At 56.9% G+C, this 26,430-nt stretch overlaps 3 protein-coding genes across 10 annotated transcripts in view; 1 reads left to right on the top strand and 2 right to left on the bottom strand.

Annotated features, from left to right (window-relative positions):
- PPP1R16A (protein phosphatase 1 regulatory subunit 16A) overlaps positions 1 to 14,904 on the bottom strand; it is a 29,285-nt gene extending 14,381 nt beyond the window's left edge. For 2 of the 5 annotated variants that reach the window (XM_030804799.1, XM_030804793.1), the window contains exon 1: positions 14,760 to 14,904. The gene's annotated coding sequence lies outside the window, so the exon portion shown is untranslated. Of the gene's footprint in view, positions 1 to 14,333; positions 14,536 to 14,759 lie in introns of those variants that run through there. The other 3 variants (XM_030804794.1, XM_030804796.1, XM_030804797.1) reach the window with 3 other exon arrangements.
- A 678-nt stretch (positions 14,905 to 15,582) lies between these two features.
- Positions 15,583 to 18,855, top strand: FOXH1 (forkhead box H1). 2 transcript variants are annotated; one of them, XM_030804447.1, is made up of 4 exons: positions 15,583 to 15,649; positions 16,305 to 17,000; positions 17,321 to 17,425; positions 17,526 to 18,855. In XM_030804447.1, exons 2-4 carry the CDS (start codon positions 16,827 to 16,829, stop codon positions 18,345 to 18,347), a joined length of 1,101 nt encoding a protein of 366 aa, XP_030660307.1. In that variant the 5' UTR covers positions 15,583 to 15,649; positions 16,305 to 16,826; the 3' UTR covers positions 18,348 to 18,855. The 2 variants fall into 2 exon arrangements, with proteins under 2 accessions (XP_030660307.1, XP_003281210.1); XM_003281162.4 differs by lacking the exon at positions 15,583 to 15,649 and having other exon boundaries at positions 16,155 to 17,000.
- KIFC2 (kinesin family member C2) lies at positions 18,465 to 26,337 on the bottom strand. 3 transcript variants are annotated; one of them, XM_030804445.1, is made up of 18 exons: positions 26,064 to 26,337; positions 25,745 to 25,823; positions 25,473 to 25,624; positions 25,243 to 25,381; positions 24,954 to 25,099; positions 24,805 to 24,870; positions 24,598 to 24,726; positions 24,179 to 24,256; positions 23,935 to 24,049; positions 23,751 to 23,860; positions 23,205 to 23,313; positions 22,936 to 23,093; positions 20,552 to 20,656; positions 20,339 to 20,460; positions 20,114 to 20,237; positions 19,891 to 20,020; positions 19,546 to 19,802; positions 18,465 to 19,454 (listed from the first exon to the last, which is right to left on the bottom strand). In XM_030804445.1, the coding sequence occupies exons 1-18, from the start codon at positions 26,160 to 26,162 to the stop codon at positions 19,197 to 19,199; spliced, it is 2,376 nt and encodes a 791-aa protein (XP_030660305.1). In that variant the 5' UTR covers positions 26,163 to 26,337; the 3' UTR covers positions 18,465 to 19,196. The 3 variants fall into 3 exon arrangements, with proteins under 3 accessions (XP_030660305.1, XP_030660303.1, XP_030660304.1); XM_030804443.1 differs by having other exon boundaries at positions 18,469 to 19,802; positions 23,805 to 23,860; XM_030804444.1 differs by lacking the exons at positions 23,751 to 23,860; positions 23,935 to 24,049 and having other exon boundaries at positions 18,469 to 19,802.
- Positions 26,338 to 26,430: the final 93 nt, after the last annotated feature.

A 26,430-nucleotide genomic window follows, 5' to 3' on the forward strand; every position in this document is an offset into this window, starting at 1 on the left:
AACCCCCCTCCCAGACCAACCCCCCTCCCAGTCCAACCCCCCTCCCAGTCCAACCCCCCTCCCAGTCCAACCCCCCTCCCAGTCCAACCCCCCTCCCAGACCAACCCCCCTCCCAGACCAACCCCCCTCCCAGACCAACCCCCCTCCCAGTCCAACCCTAAGAAGTTCATCCCAAAGCACCTGCGTTGGCATGAAACACTGCAACCTCCGGCTCCTGGGTTTAAGTGATTCTCCTGCCTCAGCCTCCTGAGTAGCTGCGATTATAGGTGTGTGCCACAACACCCGGCTACTATTTGTATTTTTAGTAGAGAGTGAGTTTCACCATGTTGGCAAGGCTGGTCTTGAACTGCTGACCTCAAGTGATCCGCCTGCCTCGGCCTCCCAAAGTGCTGGGATTACAGGGGTGAGCCACTGCACCAGGCCAGGATGGGGCTTCTGATCCAGGCTCTCTCCACCCTCCATCCTGAAACCCTCCCCTATGGCTCTGTCCCCAGCGACACTATGTCTTCCCTACCGAGGGCCCTCCTTCCCCAACCCCTGTGCTCCTGGCTAAGGCCTGGAGTCCCCCTCCCCTCCTCTCCCTGAGCATCCCAGCTGGAGCACACATCATCAGGCACCAACCACCCAGCACCGGCCCTCACTGTGGCTTCACCCCCGCCCATCACTGCCCGAATTCCTGGTGGTCTAATGTTCTCGTGGACAAACCTTTGCAGACTGCCTATCTCCTCCGAGCCTTGACCTCTTCTCTACACCAGTGTCCTTATCTTCTGGCCAACTGTGCTCCATCACCACCAGTAACTGCAGCCCACACCTGTCACCTCCATTCAATACCCCACTCTCTGCCCATCGCCTCCTCTCTGCCTGGCTCACTCCTGCAAGCCCTGACTCCAACACTCCAGTGCCTCCCTCGCTGCCATGCCCTCACCTTGCCCCATGCCCTCCTGCTCCCACAGCCCCAGTGACTCTGAACATAGCAGAGCCACTCCCTCAAGGGCTCTGACGCTTGCAGAAATCTGCTTCCCTTGCCTTTTCTCTCCTGCCCTCCCAGACAAAGCAAATTCCCTGGAAAGACAGAGGCTGTCAGGGGAACTGAACAACAGAATAGCACCCAAAAGCCTCAATGCCTCGGAATAAGCCTAACAAAAGATGTACACAGAAAACCACAACCGTATCTTTATGGAAAGATATGGGAGGAGACATCAAGTTATGTGTCGCAAAACCCAGAACTGAAAAGATGTCATTTCTCCCCAGATTCATCCAAGATTCGACGTAGTCCCAATGAAAACCCCAACAGTGTGAGACTCACAAGCTAATTATCCACTTATATGGAAACACAAAAGGCCAAGAACAATAGGGATAAGCCTGCAAGAGAACAAATTTGAAGCACTTACACTATTAGATGTCAAGACTTATTATATACAGTTTGGTAAGTAAGATCTAAGTTACTGGCTTAGGTATAGAGAAATAAACCAGTGGGATACAGTCGAGTCCAGAAAATTGCCAGATGAGGCAGCTAACACCAACAATCCCAGCAATTTGGGAGGCCGAGGCAGGAGGATCACTTAAGCCTAGGGGTTCAAGGCCAGCCTAGGAAAACAGGGAGACCCCCATCTCTACAAAAAATTAAAAAATTAGCCAGGCATGGTGGTGCGCCCCTGTAGTTCCGGCTACTCAGGAGGCTGAGGTGGGAAGATGGCTTGAGCCTGGGAGGTGGAGGCTGCAGTGAGCCGAAATCAACACTGCACTCCAGCCTGGGCGACAGAGCAAGACTCAGTCTCAGAAAAAACAAAAACAAAAACACAACAGAAATAAACCTACACATGTGTAGACATGCAATTTATGACACTGCTGGGAGTGGAAAAGCCTTCAATAAATGCTGCTGGGGCCGGGTGCAGTGACTTACACCTGTAATCCCAGCACTTTGGGAGGCTGAGGGGGAAGGATTGCTCGAGATCAGGAGTCTGAGACCAACAGGGTGAAACCCCATCTATACTAGAAATACAAAAAATTAGCCAGTTGTGGTGCCACACACCTGTAGTCTCAGCTACTCTGAAGGCTGAGGTAGGAGAATCGCTTGAACCTGGGAGGCGGAGGTTGCAGTGAGCCGAGATCGCACCACTGCACTCCAGACTGGGTGACAGAAAATAATCAAAAAAAAAGAAGAAGAAAAGAAAAGAATCTTGACCCCCACCCCAGGTGAAATGCAAATCTAATGTAAAGGTGAAATAATAGCACTTCTACAGAGTGGCGACACCAAAAGCAAAAGCACAGTCTATAAAACGAAAAACGGAAAAACTGGACCTTGACAAGATGGAAAACGTTTGCCTTGCTAAAAACCCTGCGAGGAGGGTGAAAAGACAGCTACTGAGTGAGTAAATATCCACAGACCACACACAGAACAAAGGACTGCTGTCAAGAATACACGAGTCTCAAAAAATCAGCAGTAAAAATGAAACGATCCAATTAGAAAATAGGCAGAGGATGCAAAGACACACCTCACTGAGAGGATCCACAGATGGCAAATGCGTCCCTGACAAGATGCCCAGCATCACCTGCCCTTCGGAAAATGCAAATTAGAGCCACAGCGAGACACCGCTGCCCGCGAATCCAAACGGCAGGGATGTGAGGACAAAGAGTCTCACAAGGAGCTGATGAAAACCTGTGAAGTAAAACAGCCGCCACTCTGGAGACCGGTGTGGACGTTTCTTAAACCAAAACAGTTCAACATGCAACTCCCATACCACCCAGCAGCTGCATTCACGGGCCTTTATCCCAGAGAAATGAAAATGTAAGTCGGGCGTGGTGGCTCCCGCCTGTAATCCCAGCACTTTCGGAGGCTGGGGCAGGCGGGATCACGTGAGGTCAGGAGTTCAAGACCAGCCTGGCCAACATGGCAAAACTCCATCTGTACTAAAAACACAAAAAGTAGCCAGGTGTGGTGGCGTGCGATCATACCACTGCACTCCAACCTGGCGACAGCGTGAGGCTCTGTCTCAAAAAAAAAAAAAAAAAAATTAAGTCACACAAAAAACTACATAAATGTTCATGGCAACTTTATTCATAATAGCAAAAAACTGGGGGAAAAAACCGAATGTCCCGTAACAGGTGAATGGTTAAAAACATGGTGGTCCGTCCATCCATACCATGGAAGGTTCCTCCAGTCAGAGTAACACACTAGTGGTGCACACAACTGGATGGATCTCAGGACATCACGCCGACCTCAATGCCCACACCCTACAGCACTCCATTTATGGAACATTCTTGTAATGGTGAAACCATACAGATGGAGAACATACCAGCAGCTCTCAGGGGTTAAGGGTGGGAAAGGGAGGTGGCTGTGGCTCTAAGAGGGCAGCTCAAGAGGTCCCTATGGTGGCTGTGCTTCATCTTGACCATGGGCTCACACAAACCCTACAGTGACAGATGCGCAGAACTAAACCACATACACACACAGGTGGACACATGGAAAGCTGTGAAATCTGAATAAGGTCAATGGAGCACATTGATGTCAACATCCCCTTGGGCTGCTGTATTGACAGGTGCGATGTTACCACATGGGTATCTGGGAAGTCTACAAGGGATCTCTGAGCCATCTCTTTCTTTTTTAATTTATTCTTCTTTATCTATTGTTGTGTTGTTGTTTTTCTGAGAAGGAGTCTCGCTCTGTCACCCAGGCTGCAGTGCAATGGCGCGATCGCGGCTCACTGCAAGCTCTACCTCCTGGGTTCATGCCATTCTAATGCCTCAGCCTCCCGAGTAGCTGGGATTACAGGTGCCCGCCACCACGCCCGGCTAATTTTGGTATTTTTAGTAGAGGCGGGGTTTCACCATGCTGGCCAGGCTGGTCTCAAACTCCCAACCTCATGTGATCCTCCTGCCTCAGCTTCCCAAAGTGCTGGGATTACAGGCATGAGCCACCACGCCCGGCCTGAATCATTTCTTATGACTGTATATGAATCTTCAATTATCTCAACATAAAAAAATTAAAAATAAAAGTAATGAACAAGCAAGCCATAGAATGGGGAATAATATGTGCAACACAACCAACAATGGATACAAAAAGGGCCACCAGGCTGGGCATGGTGGCTCATGCTTGTCATCCCAGCACTTTGGGAGGCCGAGGTGGGTGGATCATGAGGTCAAGAGATCGAGACCACCCTGGCCAACATGGTGAAACCTCGTCTCTACTAAAAATACAAAAATTAGCTGGGTGTGGTGGTGCATGCCTGTAATCCCAGCTACTTGGGAGGCTGAGGCAGGAGAATCACTTGAACCAGGGAGTCGGAGGTTGCAGTGAGCCGAGATCGTGCCACTGCACTCCAGCCTGGGTGACAATGCGAGACAGCGAGACTCTGTCTCAAAAAAAAAAAAAAAAATCAGCCACCAAAAAGCAAAAAGAAAATCGTAATTAATAGGAAAATGGGCCAAAGACTTAAACACCCACCCAACAAGATGACAATTGATGCACACAAGAAGGTGCAGGAGCCATCAGAGTACACGCCAGGGCCCCAGCACACAGCCCAGCTCACACCCACCAGAGCAGACAGAAGGAAAAAGAACCAGGGTGGAGTGCAGAGGCGCGAGGACAGCCCAAGGATGGCTCACAGCAGCCTTGGAACTCCTGAGCTCAAGCAATTCTCCAGCCTCATCCTCCTGAGTGGCTGGGACTAAAGGTGCACACCACTGTGCCCAGCTCTTACACTCATATCATACACAATCCTCTATATGTGTACGTGTGCATAGAGGGTGGGGCAGGAGACGAAAACGTGTTCCTTTGCTAACCTGAAACATGGGTAGTGGTGTCTCCCTACAGTATCGATTTGCATTTCTCTGAGCATTAATGAGGCGAGGCATCTTTCCAAAGATAATTTATATTATCTTCTAAAAGCATGATAGTTTGTGTCATATTTAAGTCTGTAAGCCACCTGGAGCTGATGTTTGTGTATGGTGTGAGGTAGAGGTCTGTGGTAGTTTATTTTATTTTATTTTTTTTTTTGAGACAGAGTCTCGCTCTGTCGCCCGGGGTGGAGTGCAGTGGCGCAATCTGGGCTCACTGCAAGCTCCGCCTGCCGGGTTCACGCCATTCTCCTGCCTCAGCCTCTCCGAGTAGCTGGGACTACAGGCGCCCGCCACCACGCCCGGCTAATTTTTTGTATTTTTTAGTAGAGACGGGGTTTCACCGTGGTCTCGATCTCCTGACCTCGTGATCCGCCCGCCTCGGCCTCCCAAAGTGCTGGGATTACAAGCGTGAGCCACCACGCCCGGCCTGTGGTAGTTTAAAAATATACCCACAAACTCTTTGATACACCTCCCTTCAGAAGGTGAAGCCTAATTCCCCTTCCCCTCAAAGTGTGGGCTGCACTTAGTAATTCACTTATAACGAATCAAGTGTGGCAGAAGTGAAGGTGTGGGATGCCCAAGATTAGGATATGAAGGCACTGCAGATTCCTTCCCACTGTCTCTTATCACTCACCCTGCAGGAAGCCAGCCGCCATGTTATAAGGACACTCAAGCAGCCCTATGGGGAGATCCACGTGGTGAGGAACAGCCAGCAGCCATGTGAGTCAACAGCCTTGAAAGTAGATCCTGCAGCCCTAGTCAAGCCTTCAGATGGCACAGCCCAGGCCGACAGCAAGAGTGGCTGCAACCTAACGAGTGACCCTAACTGTGTAAATGAGCCAGAGCCACCCTCTGAGCTGCTCTCACTTTCCTGACCTATCATGACTATGAGATAACAGATGTTGTTGATGATGGATGATGATGATGATGATGATGATGATTACAGAAAGAGATGGAGGGTCTCACCCTGTCACCCAGGCTGGGTTGTAGTGGTGCATTCACCGCTCACTGCAGCCTCAACCTCCCAAGCTCAAGCAATTCTCCTGCCTCAGCCTCCCAAGTGGCTGGGACTACAAGCATTGCACCACCATGCCCAGCTAATTATTATCATTTTTTGTTTTTAGAAAAGGGGTCTCCCTATGTTGCCCAGCCTGGTCTCAAAGTCCTGGGCTCAAATGATCCTCCTGCCTCAGCCTCCCAAAGTGTTGGGATTACAGGTGTGAGCCACCATGTCCAGCAATAAATGTTGTTTTGAATCACTACATTTGGGAATAATTTGTTACACAGCAATACTTAACTAATACAGGCTCTGATTTCATATTTTTTCCAAATTGATATTCAATTGTCTCAGTACTCTGAGACAGAATCCTGCTTTGTCACCCAGGCTGAAGTGCAGGGGCACGATCTTGGCTCACTGGAACCTCCACCTCCCAGCATCACGCAATTTTCATGCCTCAGCCTCCTGAGCAGCTGGGATTCCAGGCATGAGCCCCCCGTGCCTGGCCTTCAGCGCCACTCATTTCAAAGCTGCTTCTCTCCAGAGTGTTTGCAGTACCACCTTGGTAATGAATTAGGTTCCCATACATACGTGGGCCTGTTTGAGACTCTACTTTTTTTGTCCTTCTTTTTTGACATGGAGTCTTGCTCCGTCACCCAGGCTGGGGTGCAGTGGCGCGATCTCGGCTCGCTGCGACCTCTGCCTCCCGAGGTCCCGGGATTCTCCTGCCTCAGCCTCCTGAGTAGCTGGGATTACAGATGCGTGCCACCACGCCTGGCTAATTTTTTGTATTTTTAGTAGAGACACAGTTTCACCATGTTGGCCAGGCTATTCTTGAACTCCTGACCTCAAGTGATCACCCACCTTGGCCTCCCAAAGTGCTAGAATTACAGGCATGAGCCACTGCGCCTGGCCTTTTTTTTTTTTTTTTTTTTTTGAGATTCTATTTTTTTTTACTGGTTCTTTTGTCAATCCTTGAGCCTGTCCCACATGTCCCCCTCACTATGGCTTCCTAAGGAGCCTCCTCTCTGGTCCCACCTCTCAGGGGGCTGACTCCTACTCACACTCTGGTCTCAGCCTCCTTTCTGGCCCCTGGCATGAGATTCTTCATTCTGTCTCAGCCTCCCGAAGTGCTGGGATGACAGGCGTGAGCCATGCGCCCGGCCTCTTTCCCAGTGATCTCAGTGCTCCTCAGACTCCCCCTGCATAACACTTAGCAGCAGAACCACATGAAATTGAAACTATTCCACTATTTTTGATCTACAAACACAAATCATTATTTACCTCAGTAACAGCTGCCTGGCTAAAGCCCTGTGAGGGAGGGAAGACCCCGTGATTTGGACATTTGCACACATCATGCTTCCAGCCCGGGACAGGAGATACGTGTGGACCACACCAGGGACTGGCCCGCTAACCATGAGCTCTCACGCAATGTCTGTCAGGGGCTGGAGAATCGGGGAGGCCTCTCCCCAGAAATCAGGGGAAGCACTGCATCTCCCTCTTCAATTTCCTTTCCCCTTGCCAGCTGGCTCCAAAATAAATCGAATAAACTAACTCACAGCAAGGTGTCAAAGGCCCAGATGCCTAAATGAAAGAAGCTGGCAGCCTGAGGCATCTGCATTTGAAAAGAGACTCAATGAGAACTGAAGATAAAAGCCAGCCCTAGACCAAAAGAAAGGGAAGAGAGGGCAGGGAGGGCTTCCAGCAGCCCCTGCAAATCACACCTTTCTAGAAGCCAGGGCCACAAGCACCCTTCCCTATGAACTGCCTCATTCAGCTTCATAGCTCTAATGGGCCATAACCCCCACGGAGTAGATGTGGCAACTAAGGTCTGTCAAGTACAACGGTGAGGAAACCAAAATAACAAAAGTGAGCTTCGGAGGGGTCAGCGCTGTAACCCAGGGTTTGCTCTGACTCGGTATTCACTCCCTCACAGAGATACAGACCTTTCGGTCTAGGTGGGGCTGTGGGAAGGGGACCTGTGGACAGGTGTGCCAGTGGCACAGGGCCTGGGAGTGTGGAAGGAGGCAGCACTGGGACCCTGAAGGTCCCCAGCCTTAGGACAAGAGAGGTGTGGGGTCTAGACAACCAACCTAGGGCGCAGGTGCCACAGTAAGCCACTGAGATGCCTGTGAGCCTGGGACAGGAGCTGGGAAGGCATTTCCAAGAAAGAGAGCTCACAGTCAGCCAGCACATTCCTAGGAGTTGGAAGGAAGGATGGTGGGAGCTGTCAGAGCAGAGAGATGAGCAGGGGAAGGTGGCCAAGGAAAAAGAAAACAGGGAAGGGCTGGGCATGGTGGCTCACACCTATAATCCCAACATTTGGGAGGCCAAAGCAGGAGGATGGCTTGAACCCAGGAGTTTGAGGCTGCAGTGATCTCTAATCACACCACTGCTGGGCAACAAAGCAAGACTCTGTCTTAAAAAAAAAAAAAAAAAAAAAAAAAAAAAGGCCGGGCACAGTGGCTCATGCCTGTAATCCCAGCACTTTGGGAGGCCAAGGCAGGTGGATCACCTGAGGTCAAGAGTTCAAGACCAGCCTGACCAATAGGGTAAAACCCCATTTCTACTAAAAATACAAAAGCTGGTCATGGCGGTGTGCACCTGTAATCTCAGCTACTCAGGAAGCTAAGGCACGAGAATCACTTGAATCCAGGAGGCAGAGGTTGCAGTGAGCCAAGATGGTGCCACTGCACTCCAGCCTGGGCAACAGAGCAAGACTTTATCTCAAAAATAAATGAATAAATAAAAAGAAATAAAGAAAACAGGACACAACACATAGGATGACAAAGTTCAAAAACTTCACGTGATGAAGGAGACTAATGATGCATGAAACAGGAGGAAAGCCTTTGAACTTGAAGCCAGCCAAGGACATCATTTGTAGGAGGCAGGAATTGGGACACTGGACCCACAGATGAGGAAACCTACTTTACACACACTGCCTGGCTCTAGATAGAAAGACTGACATGTGAACTATGGTTACAGAACAGAATGTAACTCCGTCAGCCACACAACGTAAAAATGAAGGCATATCCTACTTCTGGATACATACGCAAAAGAAATGAAAATTGGGCTGGGCGCGGTGGCTCACACCTGTAATTCCAGCACTTTGGGAGTTAAGGAGGGCAGATCACCTGAGGTCAAGACCAGCCTGGCCAAAATGGCAAAACCCCATCTCTACTAAAAATACAAAAAAGTAGGCTGGGTACGGTGGCTCACGCCTGTAATCCCAGCACTTTGGGAGGTTGAGGCGGGTGGATCATGAGGTCAGGAGCTCAAGACCATCCTGGCTAACATGGTGAAACCCATCTCTACTAAAATTACAAAAATCAGCCGGGCATGCTGGCATGTGCCTGTAGTCCCAGCTACTTGGGAGGTTGAGGCAGGGAGAATTGCTTGAACCCAGGAGGTGGAGGTTGCAGTGAGCCGAGATTGTGCCACTGCACTCCAGCCTGGGCGATAGTGTGGGCAGCAAGCCACCCAGGCGCCGAGGCAAGAGACCAAGGACACGAGCTGTTCCAGTATAATAAAATATAAAACAAGAATAGTCATACCAGATATAGATCTTAGATATGATTATATATATCATTAATCATTAGTTGGTAGTAATTACTCTTTATCCCAATATTATAATAATCCCTGCTCTATAATCATACCCTAGGAAAAACCAGGCCATACAGAGATAGGAGCTGAGGGGACATAGGTGTGACCAGAAGACAGGAGTGCGAGCCTTCTGTTATGCCTGGACAGGGCCATCAGAGGGCTCCTTGGTCTAGCGGTGACGCCAGCATCTGGGAAGATGCCCATTGCCAGGCGGACCGTGGTCTAGCGGTAGCAAAAGGTGTCAAGGAACAACACCCACTACTTAGCAGACCGGGAAAGGGAGTCTCCTTTTCCCCGGGGGAGTTTAGAGAAGACTCTGCTCCTCCACCTCTTGTGGAGGGTCTGACACCGGTCAGGCTTTCCCTCAGTTATCCGGAGGCCTAACCATCTCCCTGTGATGCTGTGCTTCAGTGGTCACGCTCCTAGTCCACCTTCATGTTCCATCCTGTACACCTGGCTCTGCCTTCTAGATAGCAGTAGAAAATTAGTGAAAGTACTAAAAGTCTCTGATAATGTAGAAATAATGGCGTAAGCTGTCTTTCTCTTTGTCTTCTCTCTCTCTCTGCCTCGGCTGCCAGGCAGGTAAGGGCCCCCTGTCCAGTAGACACGTGACCCACGTGACCTTACCTATCATTGGAGAAGACTCACATTCTTTACCCTGCCCCTTTTGCTTTGTATCCAATAAATAACAGCACAGCCAGACATTCGGGGCCACTACCGGTCTCCGCGCATTGGTGGTAGTGGTCCCCTGGGCCCAGCTGCCTTTTCTTTTATCTCTTTGTCTTGTGTCTTTATTTCTACACTCTCTCATCGCCGCACACAGGGAGAGACCCACCGACCCTGTGGGGCTGGACCCTACACGATAGAGCAAGACTCCATCTAAAAAATAAGTAAATAAAAATAAAATAAAAGATAAGAAAACTATAAACTGGCCAGGAGCGGTGGCTCATGCCTGTAATCTCAGCACTTTGGGAGGCCGAGGCAGGCGGATCACTTCAGGTCAGGAGTTTGAGACCAGCCTGGCCAACATGGAGAAACCCCGTCTCTACTAAAAATACAAAAATTAGCTGGGTGTGGTGGTACATGCCTATAGTCCCAGCTACTTGGGAGGCTGGGGCAGGAGAATCGCTTGAACCGGGGAGGCCAAGGCTGCAATGAGCCGAGATGACACCACTGCACTTGGCGAGACTCCATCTCAAAAAAAAAAACAAAAAAACAACGAAGCAGCGGCCGGGCACAGTGGCTCACACCAGTAATCCCAGCACTTTGGGAGGCCAAGGTGGGCGGATCACGAGGTCAGGAGTTCGAGACAAGCCTGGCCAGCATGGTGAAACCCTATCTCTACTAAAAATACAAAAAATTAGCAGGGCATGGTGGCAGGCACCTGTAGTCCCAGCTACTCAGAAGGCTGAGGCAGGAGAATTGCTTGAACCTGGCAGGCGGAGCTTGCAGTGAGCCGAGATCGTGCCACTGCACTCCAGCCTGGGCAACAGAGCAAGACTCTGTCTCAAAAAAAACAAAACAAACAAAAAAAAGAAAGAAAAAGGGAATCAACTACAGATACACACAACCACTTGAATCTCCAAAACATTGTCGTCTGGCAAAATAAATCACACACAAAAGTATTCATTCCATGTAATTCCATTGATGTGAAATTATTTTATTTTTTGAGACGGAGTTTCGCTCTTTTTGCCCAGGCTAGAGTGCAATGGTGCGATCTCAGCTCGCCACAACCTCCACCTCCCACGTCCAAGGGATTCTCCTACCTCAGCCTCCCGAGTAGCTGGAATTACAGGCATGCGCCACCACGTCCGGCTAACTTTTTGTATTTTTAGTAGAGACAGGGTTTCTCCATGGTGGTCAGGCTGGTCTCGAACTCCCAACCTCAGGTGATCCACCCGCGTCAGCCTCCCTAAGTGTTGGGATTGCAGGCATGAGCCCCCACACCCAGCCGATGTGAAATTCTTAAAAAGAGACGCCAAACCTACAGTAATAGAAAGCAGATCACTATTGCCCGGGCTGGGTATGAGGAAGGGCTTACCACAGAGGAGCACGAGAGAACTTTTGGGGGCAACGGAAATGTTTTATATTGACGGTGTTTACAAAACCCATCAAACAGGCCGGGCGCAGTGGTCACGCCTGTAATCCCAGCACTTTGGGAGGCCGAGGCGGGCGGATCACGAGGTCAGGAGATCGAGACCATCCTGGCTAACATGATGAAACCCCGTCTCTACTAAAAATACAAAAAAATTAGCAGGGCATGATGGCGGGCGCCTGTAGTCCCAGCTACTAGGGAGGCTGAGGCAGGAGAATGGCATGAACCTGGGAGGCGGAGCTTGCAGTGAGCCGAGATGGTGCCACTGCACTCCAGCCTGGGGGACAGAGCCAGACTCTGTCTCAAAAAAAAAAAAAAAAAGCCGGGTGTGGTGGTGGGTGCCTGTAGTCCCAGCTACTTGGTAGGCTGAGGCAGGAGAATGGCATGAACCCGGGAGGCAGAGCTTGCAGTGAGCCGAGATGGTGCCACTGCACTCCAGCCTGGGCGACACAGCGTGAGACTCCATCAAAGAAAAACCCATCAGACAAAACCCATTAAACAAAACCCATCACAGAAAACCCATTAAAATAGGTGCATCTTACTGTAAGTTACACCTCAATAAAGTTTGATGTAAAAAATCAATGTATGGGCTGGGCGCAGTGGCTCATGCCTGTAATCCCCGCACTTTGGGAGGCTGAGGCAGGAGGATAATGAGGTCAGGAGTTTGAGACAATTCTGGCCAACATGGTGAAACCCCATCTCTACTAAAAGTACAAAAATTACTGGCTGTGGTGGCATGTGCCTGTAGTCCCAGCTACTTGGGAGACTGAGGCAGAAGAATCGCTTGAATTCGGGAGACGGAGGTTGCAGTGAGCTGAGATCGCACCACTGCACTGCAGCCTGGCGACAGAGCAAGACTCTGTCTCAAAAAAAAAAAAAAAAGATATAAAAATTAGCTGGCATGGTAGCATGTGCCTGTAATCCCAGCTACTGGGGAGGCTGAGGCAGGAGAATCATTTGAACGCGGGAGGCAGAGGTTGCAGTGAGTGGAGATCGTGCCACCGCACTCCAGTCTGGGCAACAGAGTGAGACTCCCTCTCAAACAAACAAACAAACAGAAAGCCACATGGTCAGCAAAGCCTAAAATGTTTACTTCCTAGCCCTTCACCGTAAAAGCTGGCCAACCCCTGGTCTAGCACATTTATTTGGTGCTACCAGCTTCATCATCACCCCCGCGTTCATCAGCTGCTCCTTCTGTCTGGAAAGTCCTTCCACCGGATCTTAGGACAGCATGCTCCTTCTTGGGACTAGGGTCACATCTTAAGTGCAACCTCCTCAGAGATCTTCTGTGGTTACCTTGTCATTCTCTTATCTCATCACCTTGTTTTAATTCTTGACATGCCAGTTACTGTTTGTTTCCCTGCTGCATCCTAAGAACTTGGCCAGTTCCTGACTCACAGGAAGCACTCAGTAAGTGCAGTGGGCTGAACAGGTGAACAGCTACTGAGCCTCTGGCACAGGGGTCCCAGCACAGGATGTGACATGGAAGGCTCCGAGCTCCTGGCCGAGCAAGTCTGATTGAAAAGGCCTCACTTAGGTGTGCGTGCACCAGTGCCAGGAGAGCCTCGGCATGGAAGAAGGGCCTGGAACTGCCACCCAGTTCTCATTTTGGCCAATGGGTAGGTGTGTCACAAGTGCTAGGGTTAGGACGCGCTCGGGGAAGAGCAAGGGGGTCTGTGGGGTCACCTGAGACAGAGGTTCCTAAGCTGCATGCAGTGGAGAGCTGTATCAATCGGCTGGTCATTCAGACCAGAGGTTCAAGAATCCCTAGAACACAGACCCCAAAGTACAGTCATACAGGAGGAGCCCCCTTGCTAGGTGCCAGCCCAGGCAACCCTTGGGGCAAAGCGGAGTCCAGGTGCATCCCAAGCAGGTGAGGGATGAGGCCAGGACAGGCCAATCAAGAGACACGAGGGATGGCCCCAGCCAACAGGGAGGAAATCCAGCTCCAACATCAGGAGGGGGAAGGACCTCCTAAAGCCTCCTCCATCCCAATTCGAGCCCGGGGGACTTGGGGCAGGGGCAGGCAGCTGGCCCTGTAGAGCTCTGAGCGTCCACCACAGTGACAAGCATGGAGCCAGCATGTGTGCTAGTCCACCAGGCAGCCCCCAGCCCCTCAGGCAACCCAGCCGCACGCCGCCGGAGCTCCTCTCGGCGAGTCGTGGCCCTGGGTCCCTGAATCAGGCAGCGCAGCCAGAGGCCTCTTCAAGAGGCCCAGGGTACTGCAGGCAAGACCCTTCTCCCAGAGAAACCCCAATACGTCGAGGAAGCAACTGGGGCGCCAAGACGCCCAGGAGGGCTCACTGCTGGGCTAGACACGCTTTGAAAAAGGCAGCGGTACCCCCGCCTCCACCTCCACCCCCAGGTAGGAATCCAGGAAGAAAAGGAAGGCACAGAGGTTTGGGGAGGGCTAAATGCTCTGTCTCCCCTAAGCCTAGAATGACTCCGTACACGGCTCCCCTCTCTGCACCCATGGAAATTAATCCCATCGTGCCCGGGGCCTCCGCTCTGGTACAGACAGGGGCCCACACCAGTCCTGGACACTCCCTCCCAGGCGGGGTGCTTGCTTAGTTAGTGATTCTTGCTCTGATCCTAATTCCTGAGGGGTGGTCCGGGCGCCCCGCACTACAAGTGAGGTCATTTGAATCCCTGAAAGTTGAAGGCACTTGCCCCACAGAGACTCCACTTTCTCCTTCAGCCTAGCTCCAAGGCCCACACAAAGCTTAAGCTTGGGTAAGTCCCTTCTCTGCGGCCTTGATTTCCTCATCTAAAAATGAAGGTAATTCCGAAGCTGTCTACCTGACCGACGGGCTGCGGAGAATCCACACACCTTCGCCTTGGAGCAAAATGTGAAGCGCCCACCGGCAGCCTTCGGCTCCCTGCTTTTCCTGACGCTTGGCATCTGCTGCCCTGGGCCTCAGCCAGCAACGCCCAAGGCGGCCCGGCGGGACCTGTGCCCTGGGCGCCCGCGTGCAGGCAGCCGCGTCTCCCGAGGGCCCCTCCCCGGCCTCCTCCCTCGCCAGCCTCCTCTCTCCCCTCGGTCTCCTCCTCCTCCCGACCTTCCCGGCCTCCTCCCTCCCCTCTGCCTCATCCTTCCCCGGCCCGGCCTCCTCTCTCGGTGTGGACCCAGTGCCCCTCCGTCCCGGGCCCGCCACTGCTGTCCCTGGCCGGGGCCCCTCTCCCTCGCTCCGCTCCCGCCACAGGACCCGGGAGTCCGCGCCTCACCTCGCGCCCCGCGCCGACCGCCGCGCAAGTGGGTCCGCTGGCTTCCGCAGGTCAGTGGGCCCCGCGCTCCCTGAGGCGCTGCGGGGGCGGGCCCCGCGCCCGGCCCTCGCCATGGCAACGCTACACTTCCGGCTGGCCCTACCCACAGCCGGAAGCCGCGGTGCCCCGTGGGAGCCGGGGGCGGAGCCTGGGGGAGGGACGGTCGGGGGCGGGGCCCGGGGAGGGACAGTCGGTGTCGGGGGCCAACACGGGGACAGCTGCGGGCGGCCGGGCGAGTCCTCCGCGGCTGGGATCTCCTTGGGGCCCGGGTGGGACGAGAATGGCTCAAAGTGCTCCAAAGATCCCGGGACGGTGGTCATTGATTTATGCTGGACAAAACCGAGTCATCGTGGGCAACAGGACGGGCGCCAGCGGAATGAGTGGCAGCTTTGGGGGTGGTTTCGGGCCCGGGACAGTGCGGTCGGAGAAGAGCGTTCAGAACTTGGGGAGCCTCCAGCGCCCCACCAAGGAGGCGCCAGTGGAGAGGGGGGTGCCTTAAAACTTATGGAAGACCGGGCGCGGTGTCTCAGGCCTGTAATCCCAGCACTTTGGGAGGCCGAGGCGGGCGGATCACGAGGTCAGGAAATCGAGACCATCCTGGCTAACACAGTGAAACCCCGTCTCTACTAAAAATACAAAAAAATTAGCTGGGCGTGGTGGCAGGCGCCTGTAGTCCCAGCTACTCGGGAGACTGAGGCAGGAGAATGGCGTGAACCCGGGAGGCGGAGCTTGCAGTGAGCCGAGATCGCGCCACTGCACTCCAGCCTGGGCAACAGAGTGAGACCTTGTCTCAAAACAACAACAACAACAAACACTTGTAGGAAAGAACGACGCCTTGCTGACCGAGTGGGGTAAGAAGCCACAAGTATTAGCCTCATGAAGCACAGGACTGTGCAGCCATAACCTAGGGAACACAGCAGAGAGGGCCCTAGCGGCGTCGAGGTGGTGACAGGAGTCCTGAGGGAAACCACGTGGGGTCTGAGGGGAGAGTCAGAGATAGAAGGAAAAGGGGCACCACCCGACCAGGGGCGTGGGGGGCAGGAGCAGTGTGGCACCCCACCTACAAGGACCCTTGTGGCCCAGGCCTCCTCCTGGACACTCGCTGCCTGTCCCTCCCCTCCGCACCTCGGGGTGTGCTGGACCCCACCGTATGCTGCAGATTTTCAGCCCTTTGAGGTAATAATCATGGTGGAGGCTGCACAAGAAAAGCTGAATTCTCAGAGTGAAGGGCAAAAGCGTATCCCTGGGCTCCCGTGTGTCTGGGGGCCCTTGGCCTGGTGCCAGCACCAACCACCGCTGCTAATTCCCAGAGCTGCTATCCTCTTGGGCAAACTTGCCCCTTGTGAGGGAGGAGAACCTGGGCTTTGGGGCAGGATACATAATACCAGCCTTGCTTGGCTGGAGGAGCAGAGATGGCTAGGGAGGAGGAGGTGAGCGGTCCACCTGGGCTCCTGAAGCAACTCCCAGGAAATCAGTTGAGTCAGGGTGTCCCCCTTTTGTTCCTAGGGTGGGGGCTTCATGGCCTTCTCCTCCAGGAAGCTCCACCTGATCATATCCTGGGTGGGTATCCAGCCCCCACAGTTCAGGGCCTACTAGCTGCTAGGTCTTGAACTCCAGGGGCGCCCCACTCCTTGGGAGCTTGGCATGGGCTAATTACTCCCCCATCTGTTAAATGGGGTCCTGAAACCTGGCCAGGGAAGACGGGACAAAGTAGCCATGGGTCATCGCAGCCCCTTTGAAGCGGGGCCTGGCCACCCAAAGGCAGCTCAGGGGTGGAGACTGAGGCTTCAGGAGAAGCCCCCACTAGAATCCTCTCTGCCCCTCCCTTCCAGATTAACCAAAACCTGCTAATTGTGGCAGCCCTCAGCATGCTCCCCTCCCCCACAGCCTCTTCCTCCCTTCCCTCCCCTCCCCCTTCCATCCGAATGATAAAGGCCCCAGCCCGGCCTCAGGTCCCGGCCCTACCTCCTACACTGCCCTGCGCCCTCCACCCGGCCAGGCCCCTGCCCACGCTGTCTACCGTCCCGCATGGGGCCCTGCAGCGGCTCCCGCCTGGGGCCCCCAGAGGCAGAGTCTCCCTCCCAGCCCCCTAAAAGGAGGAAGAAGAGGTACCTGCGACATGACAAGCCCCCCTACACCTACTTGGCCATGATCGCCTTGGTGATTCAGGCCGCACCCTCCCGCAGACTGAAGCTGGCCCAGGTAAGCGGGCCCCGGCCCCCACTCTCTCTTTCCCCAGACTCGTTCCCCACCCACTCCAGGCTGAAGCCCTGACCCCCACCCCTTCCTAGCCCACCCAGGTATGCCAGTGGGACCAGTCCTGAGAGCTGAGGGCCTCAAGGCACGACCCTTCTCCGGGAGCCCCTTGCCCCCTCTGCCGCCCTTCCGCGCAGAAATGTCCTTCTTCGGGGAGCGCAGGGGCCGGCACCGCGCGCCCCTGAGTCCGGTAGTGGGGGAGGGGTGGGGCGCTACCCTCTCCCCGTCTGGGCTCACGGCGCCGGCCGGCCGCCTGGCGGTTTCAGATCATCCGTCAGGTCCAGGCCGTGTTCCCCTTCTTCAGGGAAGACTACGAGGGCTGGAAAGACTCCATTCGCCACAACCTTTCCTCCAACCGATGCTTCCGCAAGGTGGGGCAGGCCAGGGTCGGAGCCCCGGGGCCGGGCGCGCGCGGAAGTCCTGAGCATCTGAGGTCGGGCAGCCCCACCCATGTCTGACCCCCACACCCAGGTGCCCAAGGACCCTGCAAAGCCCCAGGCCAAGGGCAACTTCTGGGCGGTCGACGTGAGCCTGATCCCAGCTGAGGCGCTACGGCTACAGAACACGGCCCTGTGCAGGCGCTGGCAGAACGGAGGTGCGCGTAGAGCCTTCGCTAAGGACCTGGGCCCCTACGTGCTGCACGGCCGGCCATACCGGCCGCCCAGTCCCCCGCCGCCACCCAGCGAGGGCTTCAGCATCAAGTCCCTGTTAAGGGGGTCCGGGGAGGGGGCACCCTGGCCAGGCCTAGCTCCACAGAGCAGCCCAGTTCCTGCAGGCACGGGGAACAGTGGCGAGGAGGCGGTGCCCACCCCACCCCTTCCCTCTTCTGAGAGGCCTCTGTGGCCCCTCTGCCCCCTTCCTGGCCCCACGAGAGTGGAAGGGGAGACTCTGCAGGGGGGAGCCATTGGGCCCTCGACCCTCTCCCCAGAGCCTAGGGCCTGGCCTCTCCACTTACTGCAGGGCACCTCAGTTCCTGGGGGACTGTCCAGCGGGGGACACAGGGCCTCCCTCTGGGGGCAGCTGCCCACCTCCTACTTGCCTATCTACACTCCCAATGTGGTAATGCCCTTGGCACCACCACCCACCTCCTGTCCCCGATGTCCACCGTCAACCAGCCCTGCCTACTGGGGGGTGGCCCCTGAAACCCGAGGGCCCCCAAGGCTGCTCTGCGATCTAGACGCCCTCTTCCAGGGGGTGCCACCCAACAAAAGCATCTACGACGTTTGGGTCAGCCACCCTCGGGACCTGGCGGCCCCTGGCCCAGGCTGGCTGCTCTCCTGGTGCAGCCTGTGAGGCTCCTAAGACAGGGGCCGCTCCTCCCTCCCGCTCCCACCCCCACCTTGTTGACAGGGAGCCAAGGCGAGGCGGCTGTCTGCGACCACAGCAGCCTCGAAACACCAGGCAGCAGCCTTGCTGGGAGTCCACGGTGTTTATTGGACCACCCCACGCATGGCCGTGGCCCAGCTGGGCACAACCCTCACCCTGGTCAGTCATGCCTCTGTTTCTCCTACACTCAGAGGCAGGGCTGGAGGGGCAGGGCTGAGCCTGGAATAGCCCTTCTTAGTCCCCTCTTCTCAGCCCACTACCCATCCATCCGTCACCAGCCGTCACCTCCCCTCCCGTGCTCCAGGCTGGGGGAGGGAGAGCCCAATGGTGGGTCCAGTCTGAAGTCCTGCCCTCTCTCATCTGTCTGGGAAGGAGGTAGCACCTTTTTCGGGAAAGGGGTTAGGGAGTAAAGACTGCACCCTACATGGTCCTGGTGGTGTGGAGGGTAACAGTAAAGGAATTTGCAAGGTTTTAATGCCATGCCTGATTTTTGGGTCAGGAGTGGTGACTTGGGTAACCACTTGGCGGGGGGCCTGGGATTCCCTGCTGTGTGCCGTGATAACAGCAAATGGTGATAAGGAGGAAGCCAAGACCTGTGGCCTGATGCAGGGCTGGGGGCGGGGGGTGATCACTTCACCAGGCACAACACACTTCACTGGCTGCGGAGGTGGAGGGGTGACTCTGGGAGCTCAGGGACAGTGGATCCAAAGAGGCTGGGGAGCTTGTGCCCTGGGAGACGGGGTACAGGGACTTCACTACCGTCTCTGCCAGCAGAGACCTGGCCTGAGACCCCATGGGCAGGGCCGCGACCGAGGACTACAGGGGCAGGCCCTCTGCGGGCGCGAGGGCCGAGCCTGAGCCGTTGTCGGGACTGGGGCATGGAGGACTGCCAGGGGACGGCGTAGGGGTGCAGGGGGTCCCGGTGAGCGGAGTGTCGGTACTGAGGGAGGAGGGCGTCCCGGAGGAGCGCGGGACCCTGCGGCGCCGGGCTGGCCCCAGCTCCACTTGACCCACTCGCTCGGCGAACTTGAGTGAGCAGACTGTCTCCCCGAGATCCTCCGGCCGCGTGGAGATCTGCGGGCAAGAGGCGCGGGTGGGCGGGCCCGGGTGGGTGGCGACCGGCATGTACACACCTGCCCCGCGCCTGCGCCGCCCCGGCGCCCACCTGCAGCAGCAGCACCGCGGTGGTGCCTGGGCCCAGCGCCGGCTGCAGCAGTCGCGTGAGCTGCGAGTCGCGGAAGGGCACGTGCGGCCGGTGGGCCCGCAGTGCGGCCATCACGCCTCCTAGCGCCAGCAGCGAGCGGTTTATGGTCTGGGCCTCCCGCAGGCGCCGTGCGCCGTCTGGGTCTCCCCGCGGCGGGCCGGCCGCTCCTGCCTTCCGTGCGCGTTCGGATCCCGCCAGGTCCACCAGGTGCAGCGTGCCTAGAGGAACAAACGAGCCCGACATGGGGGAAGGCCGGGCCTCGGGTGCGCTGGAGACTCCGCAGGGCTCAGGCACTGGTCGTGGTACCTGCGGTGCCTGGAGCGCGCGGTGGAGACGCCGCGCGCAGCGTCAGCGTGACCAGGGCGTGCGAGCGGGAGCTGCGCTGGTTCATGGCGGTGGCGGCGGTGGCCCGGTTGCTCCTCCCAAGTTTCAGCATCTGGAAGGCGGAGCGACAGGGCTGGTCAGGTGCAGGGTCCTCGCCCCAAAGTGGAAGCACGGGGCGGGGTCTCGGAGAGCGGTGCAGCCCTACCTGGTGCAACGTCTCCAGGTTGGGCACGTCCCAGTGGGTGAGGCCAGCCACCTGGATCCCGCCCTGGCCTTCTGGGCCCTGCCTCACGGCCAGGCGCTCGGGAGGTCCTGGGGCAAGGAGGTCCCTGGTGAGAAAGGGGAAAGTCTTGGTTCCAGAGTTCTCTGGAAATCCGGAAGGGCCCTGGGCCAGGGGTGGGGAGAAGGCCTCCCTGGTGGAGTAGCCCACCTGACAGCCTCATTGTAGATCTCCACCATGCTGAGTGTCACCTGGTGCTGCCGGCCGGCCCCCATCTCCCGGAACAGCGACTGCAGCGCCCTAGGAACTATGCCGGGGTCCTCAGGAGGGCCCTGAGAATGGGGTGGGGTGCACACTGGCCTCACATCGAAGTCATGCAAGGCCCCTGGGGCCTCCCCCACGGGGGCGTGGGCTCTGTCCCACCTCCATGCTGTAGGTCTTCCCGGTCCCTGTCTGGCCATAGGTGAAGATGCAGACGCTGTAGCCTCGGAGGCAGGACAGCACCGCAGGTTCCAGCTCTCTGAAGACCTGGGGGAGGCGGGAGAATGTGTTTCGAGTCCTCCCCGCACTGCCTGTTTATGACCTATTTGGTGGGGTGGGGAGTGCCGTGAAGGCAGGTGTGAGCAGAGCCTAGTCCCCTGGGAGGATGGCTCTAAGCGACCATAGGGAGGGTGTGTCCTACAGAGACCCTCTGTCTCCCTAGAGAAGGTGGTGCTTGCAAGAATTTGCCAGGCAAAGAAGGGAAAAGACGCAGTGAGAAGAGGAACAGCCTATGCAGAAGCTCTAGAGTCCTGCAGACCACATAGGAGGCCTGGGGACGGCAGTTAAGAGCGCAGGTGTGGTGTCCCTAATGTGGAAGCCAACATGAAAAAAAGAAAAATCCCAGCATTTTGGGAGGCCGAGGTGGGTGGATTGGTTGGGCTCCGGAGTTTGAGATCAGCCTAGGCAACATGGTGAAACCCTGTCTCTCCAAAAACTACAAAAAAATTAGCCAGGCATGGTGTTGCACATCTGTGGTCCCAGCTACTCGGGAGGCTGAGGTGGAAGGATCTCTTGAGCCCAGGAAGCAGAGGTTGTAGTGACCTGAGATCGTGCCACTGCACTCCAGCCTGATGACAAAGTGTGACTGTGTCAAAAAAAAAAAATACATATACATATATATATAGTAAAAATTTTTAAAAATGTTTAAAAGAGCCCAGATGGGCTGGGCGAGGTGGCTCACACCCGTAAGCCCAGCACTTTGGGAGGCCAAGGCAGGCAGATCACAAGGTCAGGAGTTCGAGACCAGCCTGGCAAACACGGTGAAACCCTGGCTCTACTAAAAATACAAAAATTAGCCGGGCATGGTGGCACACACCTGTAATCCCAGCTACTTCGGAGGCTGAAGCAGGAGAATTGCTTGAACCCAGGAGGCAGAGGTTGCAGTGAGCCGAGATCACACCACTGCACTACAGCCTGGGCGACAAAGTGGGATTCCATCTCAAAAATAAAGAAAAAAAAAAAAGAGCCCAGATGTTGGGGTGTGACTGCTCGGTTCAAACCCAGGTATGATTGGAGTTTACTCATTGGCCTTCCTGTGCCTCAGTTTCCCGTGAGAGGTAAGGGCTGCCGTGGCACCTGCTGTGAACACTCGTGGGAGTGCACCCAGAGGGCCACAGCAGTACCTGGCTCACAAAGCATGACCCCAGGAAGGGCCTGCAGGTATGGGGGATGGTGACCAGCCAGGCCTGCTGGCGTCCAGGCACAGACAGGTGCTGACAGACACAAGGTTGGGACATTCACCCCATTGGCACTGGACACCAACAGTCTTTTGAGCAACAACATGGCTGGCTTTTATGCCCAGAAAGTCGCTGGTAACAGGGTGGGCTGTCAGCTCTGTTTGAAGACAGCCACGAGGCTAGAATCTAGAATTCTGTGTTCTGTGTGGTCACTGAGATTCCATGATTGGATGGAGGTGGTACTGTGGATGACATTCAGGAGCACATCATGGCACCACTGCAGAAACAGGAACACAGATGAGGGGCTTGTCCACAGATGCCTTTGGTTGAGACACATTGAATTAGAGGACCCTGTCCAGGACGGCTGTCCAGAGGACAGTGCACAAGGCATGCCCTGCGCAGGGCTGCAGTTTGGGGTGGGGCTAAGGCCAGAGGAATGTGTAGGATGAAGAAATAAGTGGTTGGAAAAGCGGGAATCAGGGTGACCCTGGTCACCTGCTGGGCAGTCATCCCCCTGTCCCTGTGAGGCTGGCAGGCAGCCTGGGTGTGAGTCACTGCCATTCTGCCCCTTAGTCTCCCCTGGCTCTGAGCTGCCATCTTCTCAGCTATGGGAGCTCTAGCAGCAAAGGGCACGTGCAGATGAAAATGTGTATGAAGGTGGGGTGGGCTGGGGCTGGAGCCGCTGCTTTTCCACAGATGTCTGGCAGAAAAAGGGTAGGGAAGGAGAGTGGGATCCAGGCAAGGCAGAGAGAGCACACTAAGACTAGAAGCTTGCCTGCTCACCCACGGCCCCCACCACCCACCACCTGCCTTGGGGCCACAAAGCAATGAGGGGCCTCATAGCTGGGCAGACCCTGGACCCCAGCAAAGGGGAGTGGGCAGGCAGTGAAGCCTGGGAGGAGGAGGCACCAAGCTGGGCTGCCTGCCCTGCTTCCCAGCCCCCTCGGTTCCCTCTCCTGCCTGGCTAGAGCCCAGCCACCCTCTCTCCTCCAGGTGGACAGCCAGACTGGGAAGGGGAAACTGGAGCCTCTCCTGCTCTTCAGGGAACTCTGAGAAAGGGTCAGGATGGGTGCAAAGGCAGGCTGTCACCTCCTCCTGGCTGGCATCTGGAGGGAAGACCCAGTCTAGGCGGAATCGACGATGGCGCCCCCGGTAGCAAGTGGTGACGGTGCCCCCTGGGCCAGGCTCCACGCTCACGAGGCTGGAGGATGTCCCTGGCCTCAGCCGACACAGCACACGGATATTTCCTGCAGTGGGGATCAGGTCAGCGGAATGCCTCGCAGACCCTAAAGCACAGAGAGGCTGTACTTCCTCCAGCCGCCCTCCCTGCCCTCCCTGGGCTCCCAAGCCTGTCATACCCTTGAGTTCTGGCAGCCGCCCCGGGCATCCGGCTGGGGGCCCTTGCTGCCCCTCAGGGAGCTGAGTACCAGGCCCTCCAGATGACAGTGCCCCCAAGGCCCAGGACACCTGAGGGAACAGGGATGTACAGAAAGAAAGGGGTCAGCCAAGGAGCTTCAGAGGTGGGGGGGTGGGAGGGTCCTGAGAGCAGCAGGGAGCCCCCACAGGGCTGCTCAGCTGTACTAAGCCACAACTTTCAGTGGCTCTGGGCCCCTGGGGACATCATTCAGTAACCCCAGGATAAAGCCCAGGAATAGCAGGCAGGGACACCACATTCTCTGTCTCCTCCGTGCTTCTGGGCAATGCTTTAAGAGTTTACTGTCACCCAAGTATGCATAGAATTAAAACAAGGCCCAGAAGTGAAGTCCCACCCTGGGTCACACAGAAGCTGTTTGGGTTCCAGAGCCCCACTTATTAGTACAGCCAACTCCCCAGGAGCGCCCCTGTCAGAAGAACAGTGAATAGGCTGCCCAGAGAGGAGGGGCTAGGCAGGGAGGGGTCCTGACCTGGCCCCGGGCCTCACTCAGCGAACCCTGACAGCTCTGGGTAAAGGTGCTGACCAAACCTCGGAGGTCCCCGCAGCCCTGACGCAGGCTGGCCATCCGTGCCCGAAGTCCTGGAGAGGGAAGTCTGTTGGAAGGGAAGGCCCAGCCTCCAGGGCCTCCCATGAGCCCCAGCCCCAGCCCTTACCTGCCAGCTGCCCATGCATCTGCTGTAGCTCACGCCTGCAGTTCTGCTCTGTCTCCTGCTGGAGCTGCTGGAGGGCCCCTTGAAGGCCCTGCAGCTGCACCTCCTGCACCCCCAGCTGCCCCGCCCAACCCCACCCCTGTCACTGAGGAAACAGGCACTTACCAGACCCTGCCTCAGATAAGCCTCTCCCAGTACCCCGGCCCTCCTCACCCCTGAGCCACAGATCCCTGGGCCCCATGCCCACCTGGGCTCGGAGGGCTTCTGTGGTGTCCTGGGCCTCCTGAAGCCGGCCCTGGAGCTCTACCAATGCCTCCGCCTCCTCCTGCGGGAGGGTGGGGGCCAGGAGGGACTCAGAGAGGGACGGTCTGCGGTACCATTTCACAGATGGGAAAGTCAAGTCAAGAGGTGGGCAGAGCTGGCTGTGAACCCATGCCTCCCAACTCCACGCAGAGCTCCTTCCCACGGTCCCTCTGCTCTCCTGGGGTCAGCCACTCAGAGGAGCCACGGAGAGGGGGGTCCTCCCACTGGCATCAGCCTCCCTGATGGGGCTGCCCTGCACAGACCATCCCAGGAGGTCCTGAGGAGGTTCGAGCCCTGTGGCTGCATGCCAGGTGTGCAAGAGCCCCAGGCTGCAGGAACGGCTGCATCTCGGGAGCAGAGTACCTGCGGAGCCCTGATGGGGGGCCCGGAGCCCCAGTGCAGCAGGAGGTCCCGCATGAGGCTCAGGCTCTGCTTCAGGGCCTCGTTCTCCAGGGTCAGATGCTGAACCCTTTTCTCTGAGTCTGTCGCCCCCTGGTGGAGAGAAAACCTCGGCACTCACCTGAAGCACCCCCTCCGTGCCCGGCCCTACCAGGTCCCCCGCAACCTCACCACGCCCAGGCGCAGTCGACCCAACTCCTCCTCCTGCTGTTCCAGCTGCTGCTTCAGCTCCTCCAGCTGGGGAGAAGTAAGAGAAACAGGGTGGACCTCCTTTTTCTGGCGACCCAGCCCCCAATCCCTTCTGGCTCCTGGAGCCTCACCTGTCCCAGGATGAGCTGCTCCAGCCGCTGCCATGCCCTCTGATCCTCCTCCAACTGGAGGGGCTGCTGTCCCTGGGCCTCATCCTCCAGTGGCTCGCCTGGGACTGTGGCGAAGTGGGAAGAGCTTTCTTCTTGGGATGTGGATCCTGGAGTAGGGTGGGCCCAGTTAGCACTGAAAAGGTCTCTGGTCCAAATCTTCCGGAACAGGACCCCGAACTCCAGGCCGCCCAGGTTCTACCGGGATTTGCTCCCTCCAGAGTCCTTCTTCAACTTACTGTCCTTTACTCACCATCTGGAGAGGGGGGCCGGACCCGAGGGGCTGGCTGAGTCCCCTGGAGCAGGGCCTGCCTCCCCCTGGGGCTTCGAAGCCATGCCAGAAGGGCCAAGAGCTGGCTGGTCACTGTCAACAGTGGAGGGACCTCGCCAGACTGCGAAGGAGACAAGAATCAGAGCAGGGCTGTGAGAGCCAAGAAGGCCGGCGCAGGTGGTAGCTGCCAGCAGCCCCTCCGCCGCGCTCACCTGGCCCAGGTCGGCCGGGCTCCCGCAGCTCTCTTCCGCCCCCAGCTGGACAGAGAGGAACTCGGCGAGGCGCAGTAGGGCCTCTTCCAGGGACACCGCGGCCGCACGGCCCTCGGCTGCGCTTTCCGACCCATCCTCAAGCTCGGAGCTGCCTGCCGGTCAGAGAGGAGAGCGGGAGACATTTCGGTTCACCTGCTGGAGCCAGGCCTCCGCCCCTCCTTGGGAGGTCCCGGCACCGCCCTCGCACCGCGGGACTCCCAGCCCGCACCTACCGGCCAGGCCGGTCAGCTCGGTCCACAGCTCTGGCGAGGGCAGGTCTGGGCGCCGGCGATCCCGGGGCTTGCGGGCTCTCTAGGGAGGGGGCAGGGGGGCCCCTGAGGAGGGGGCAGGCAGCCTGCTGGCCCCTTCTCTCCGCGAACCGGGCCGGAGGATTGGGGCCGAAGTCTACGCTTCCAGCACCGGAGCCGAGCCGAGGGTCCTCGGCACGGCCCCGTCGCCCCGCGCCCCGTGCCCGCCCCCGCCCCGGGAACCTCGGCGTGGGGGTGGGGCAGGCGGCGGGGGACGACGGGCTGCACGGCCAGCCCCGCTCACCTGGGCGGGGTCCCCAGGCTCCGCGGCCGCCGCGGCGCCACCATCCCTGCGGAAGAGGCTGTAGAAGATGTAGATGAGCAGCGAGTAAAAGGCGTACATGGGAGCGCGGGGCGGCAGAGGGCCCGCTTCGCGCCGCCCCGCGTCCCCGCGCCCAGAGTCGGCGCCCGCCCGCCGCAGTGCCGGTGCGCATGCTCGCGACGGCCGCCCCCACGGCCCGGCTCCCACGGCTGGAGGGCGAGCGCGGGGACGGGGGTACTAGAAACAGGTGCCCGCGGCCGCACCTGGAGACTCGCCGTTTCTCACGGCGCCGCCCCGCGCGCCCCAACCCCTACACCGCGGACACCGGGCTGAGAGCGCTCACGGCTCC

This window comes from Nomascus leucogenys, chromosome 23 (assembly GCF_006542625.1).
Source record: "Nomascus leucogenys isolate Asia chromosome 23, Asia_NLE_v1, whole genome shotgun sequence".
Classification (NCBI taxonomy): domain Eukaryota; kingdom Metazoa; phylum Chordata; class Mammalia; order Primates; family Hylobatidae; genus Nomascus; species Nomascus leucogenys.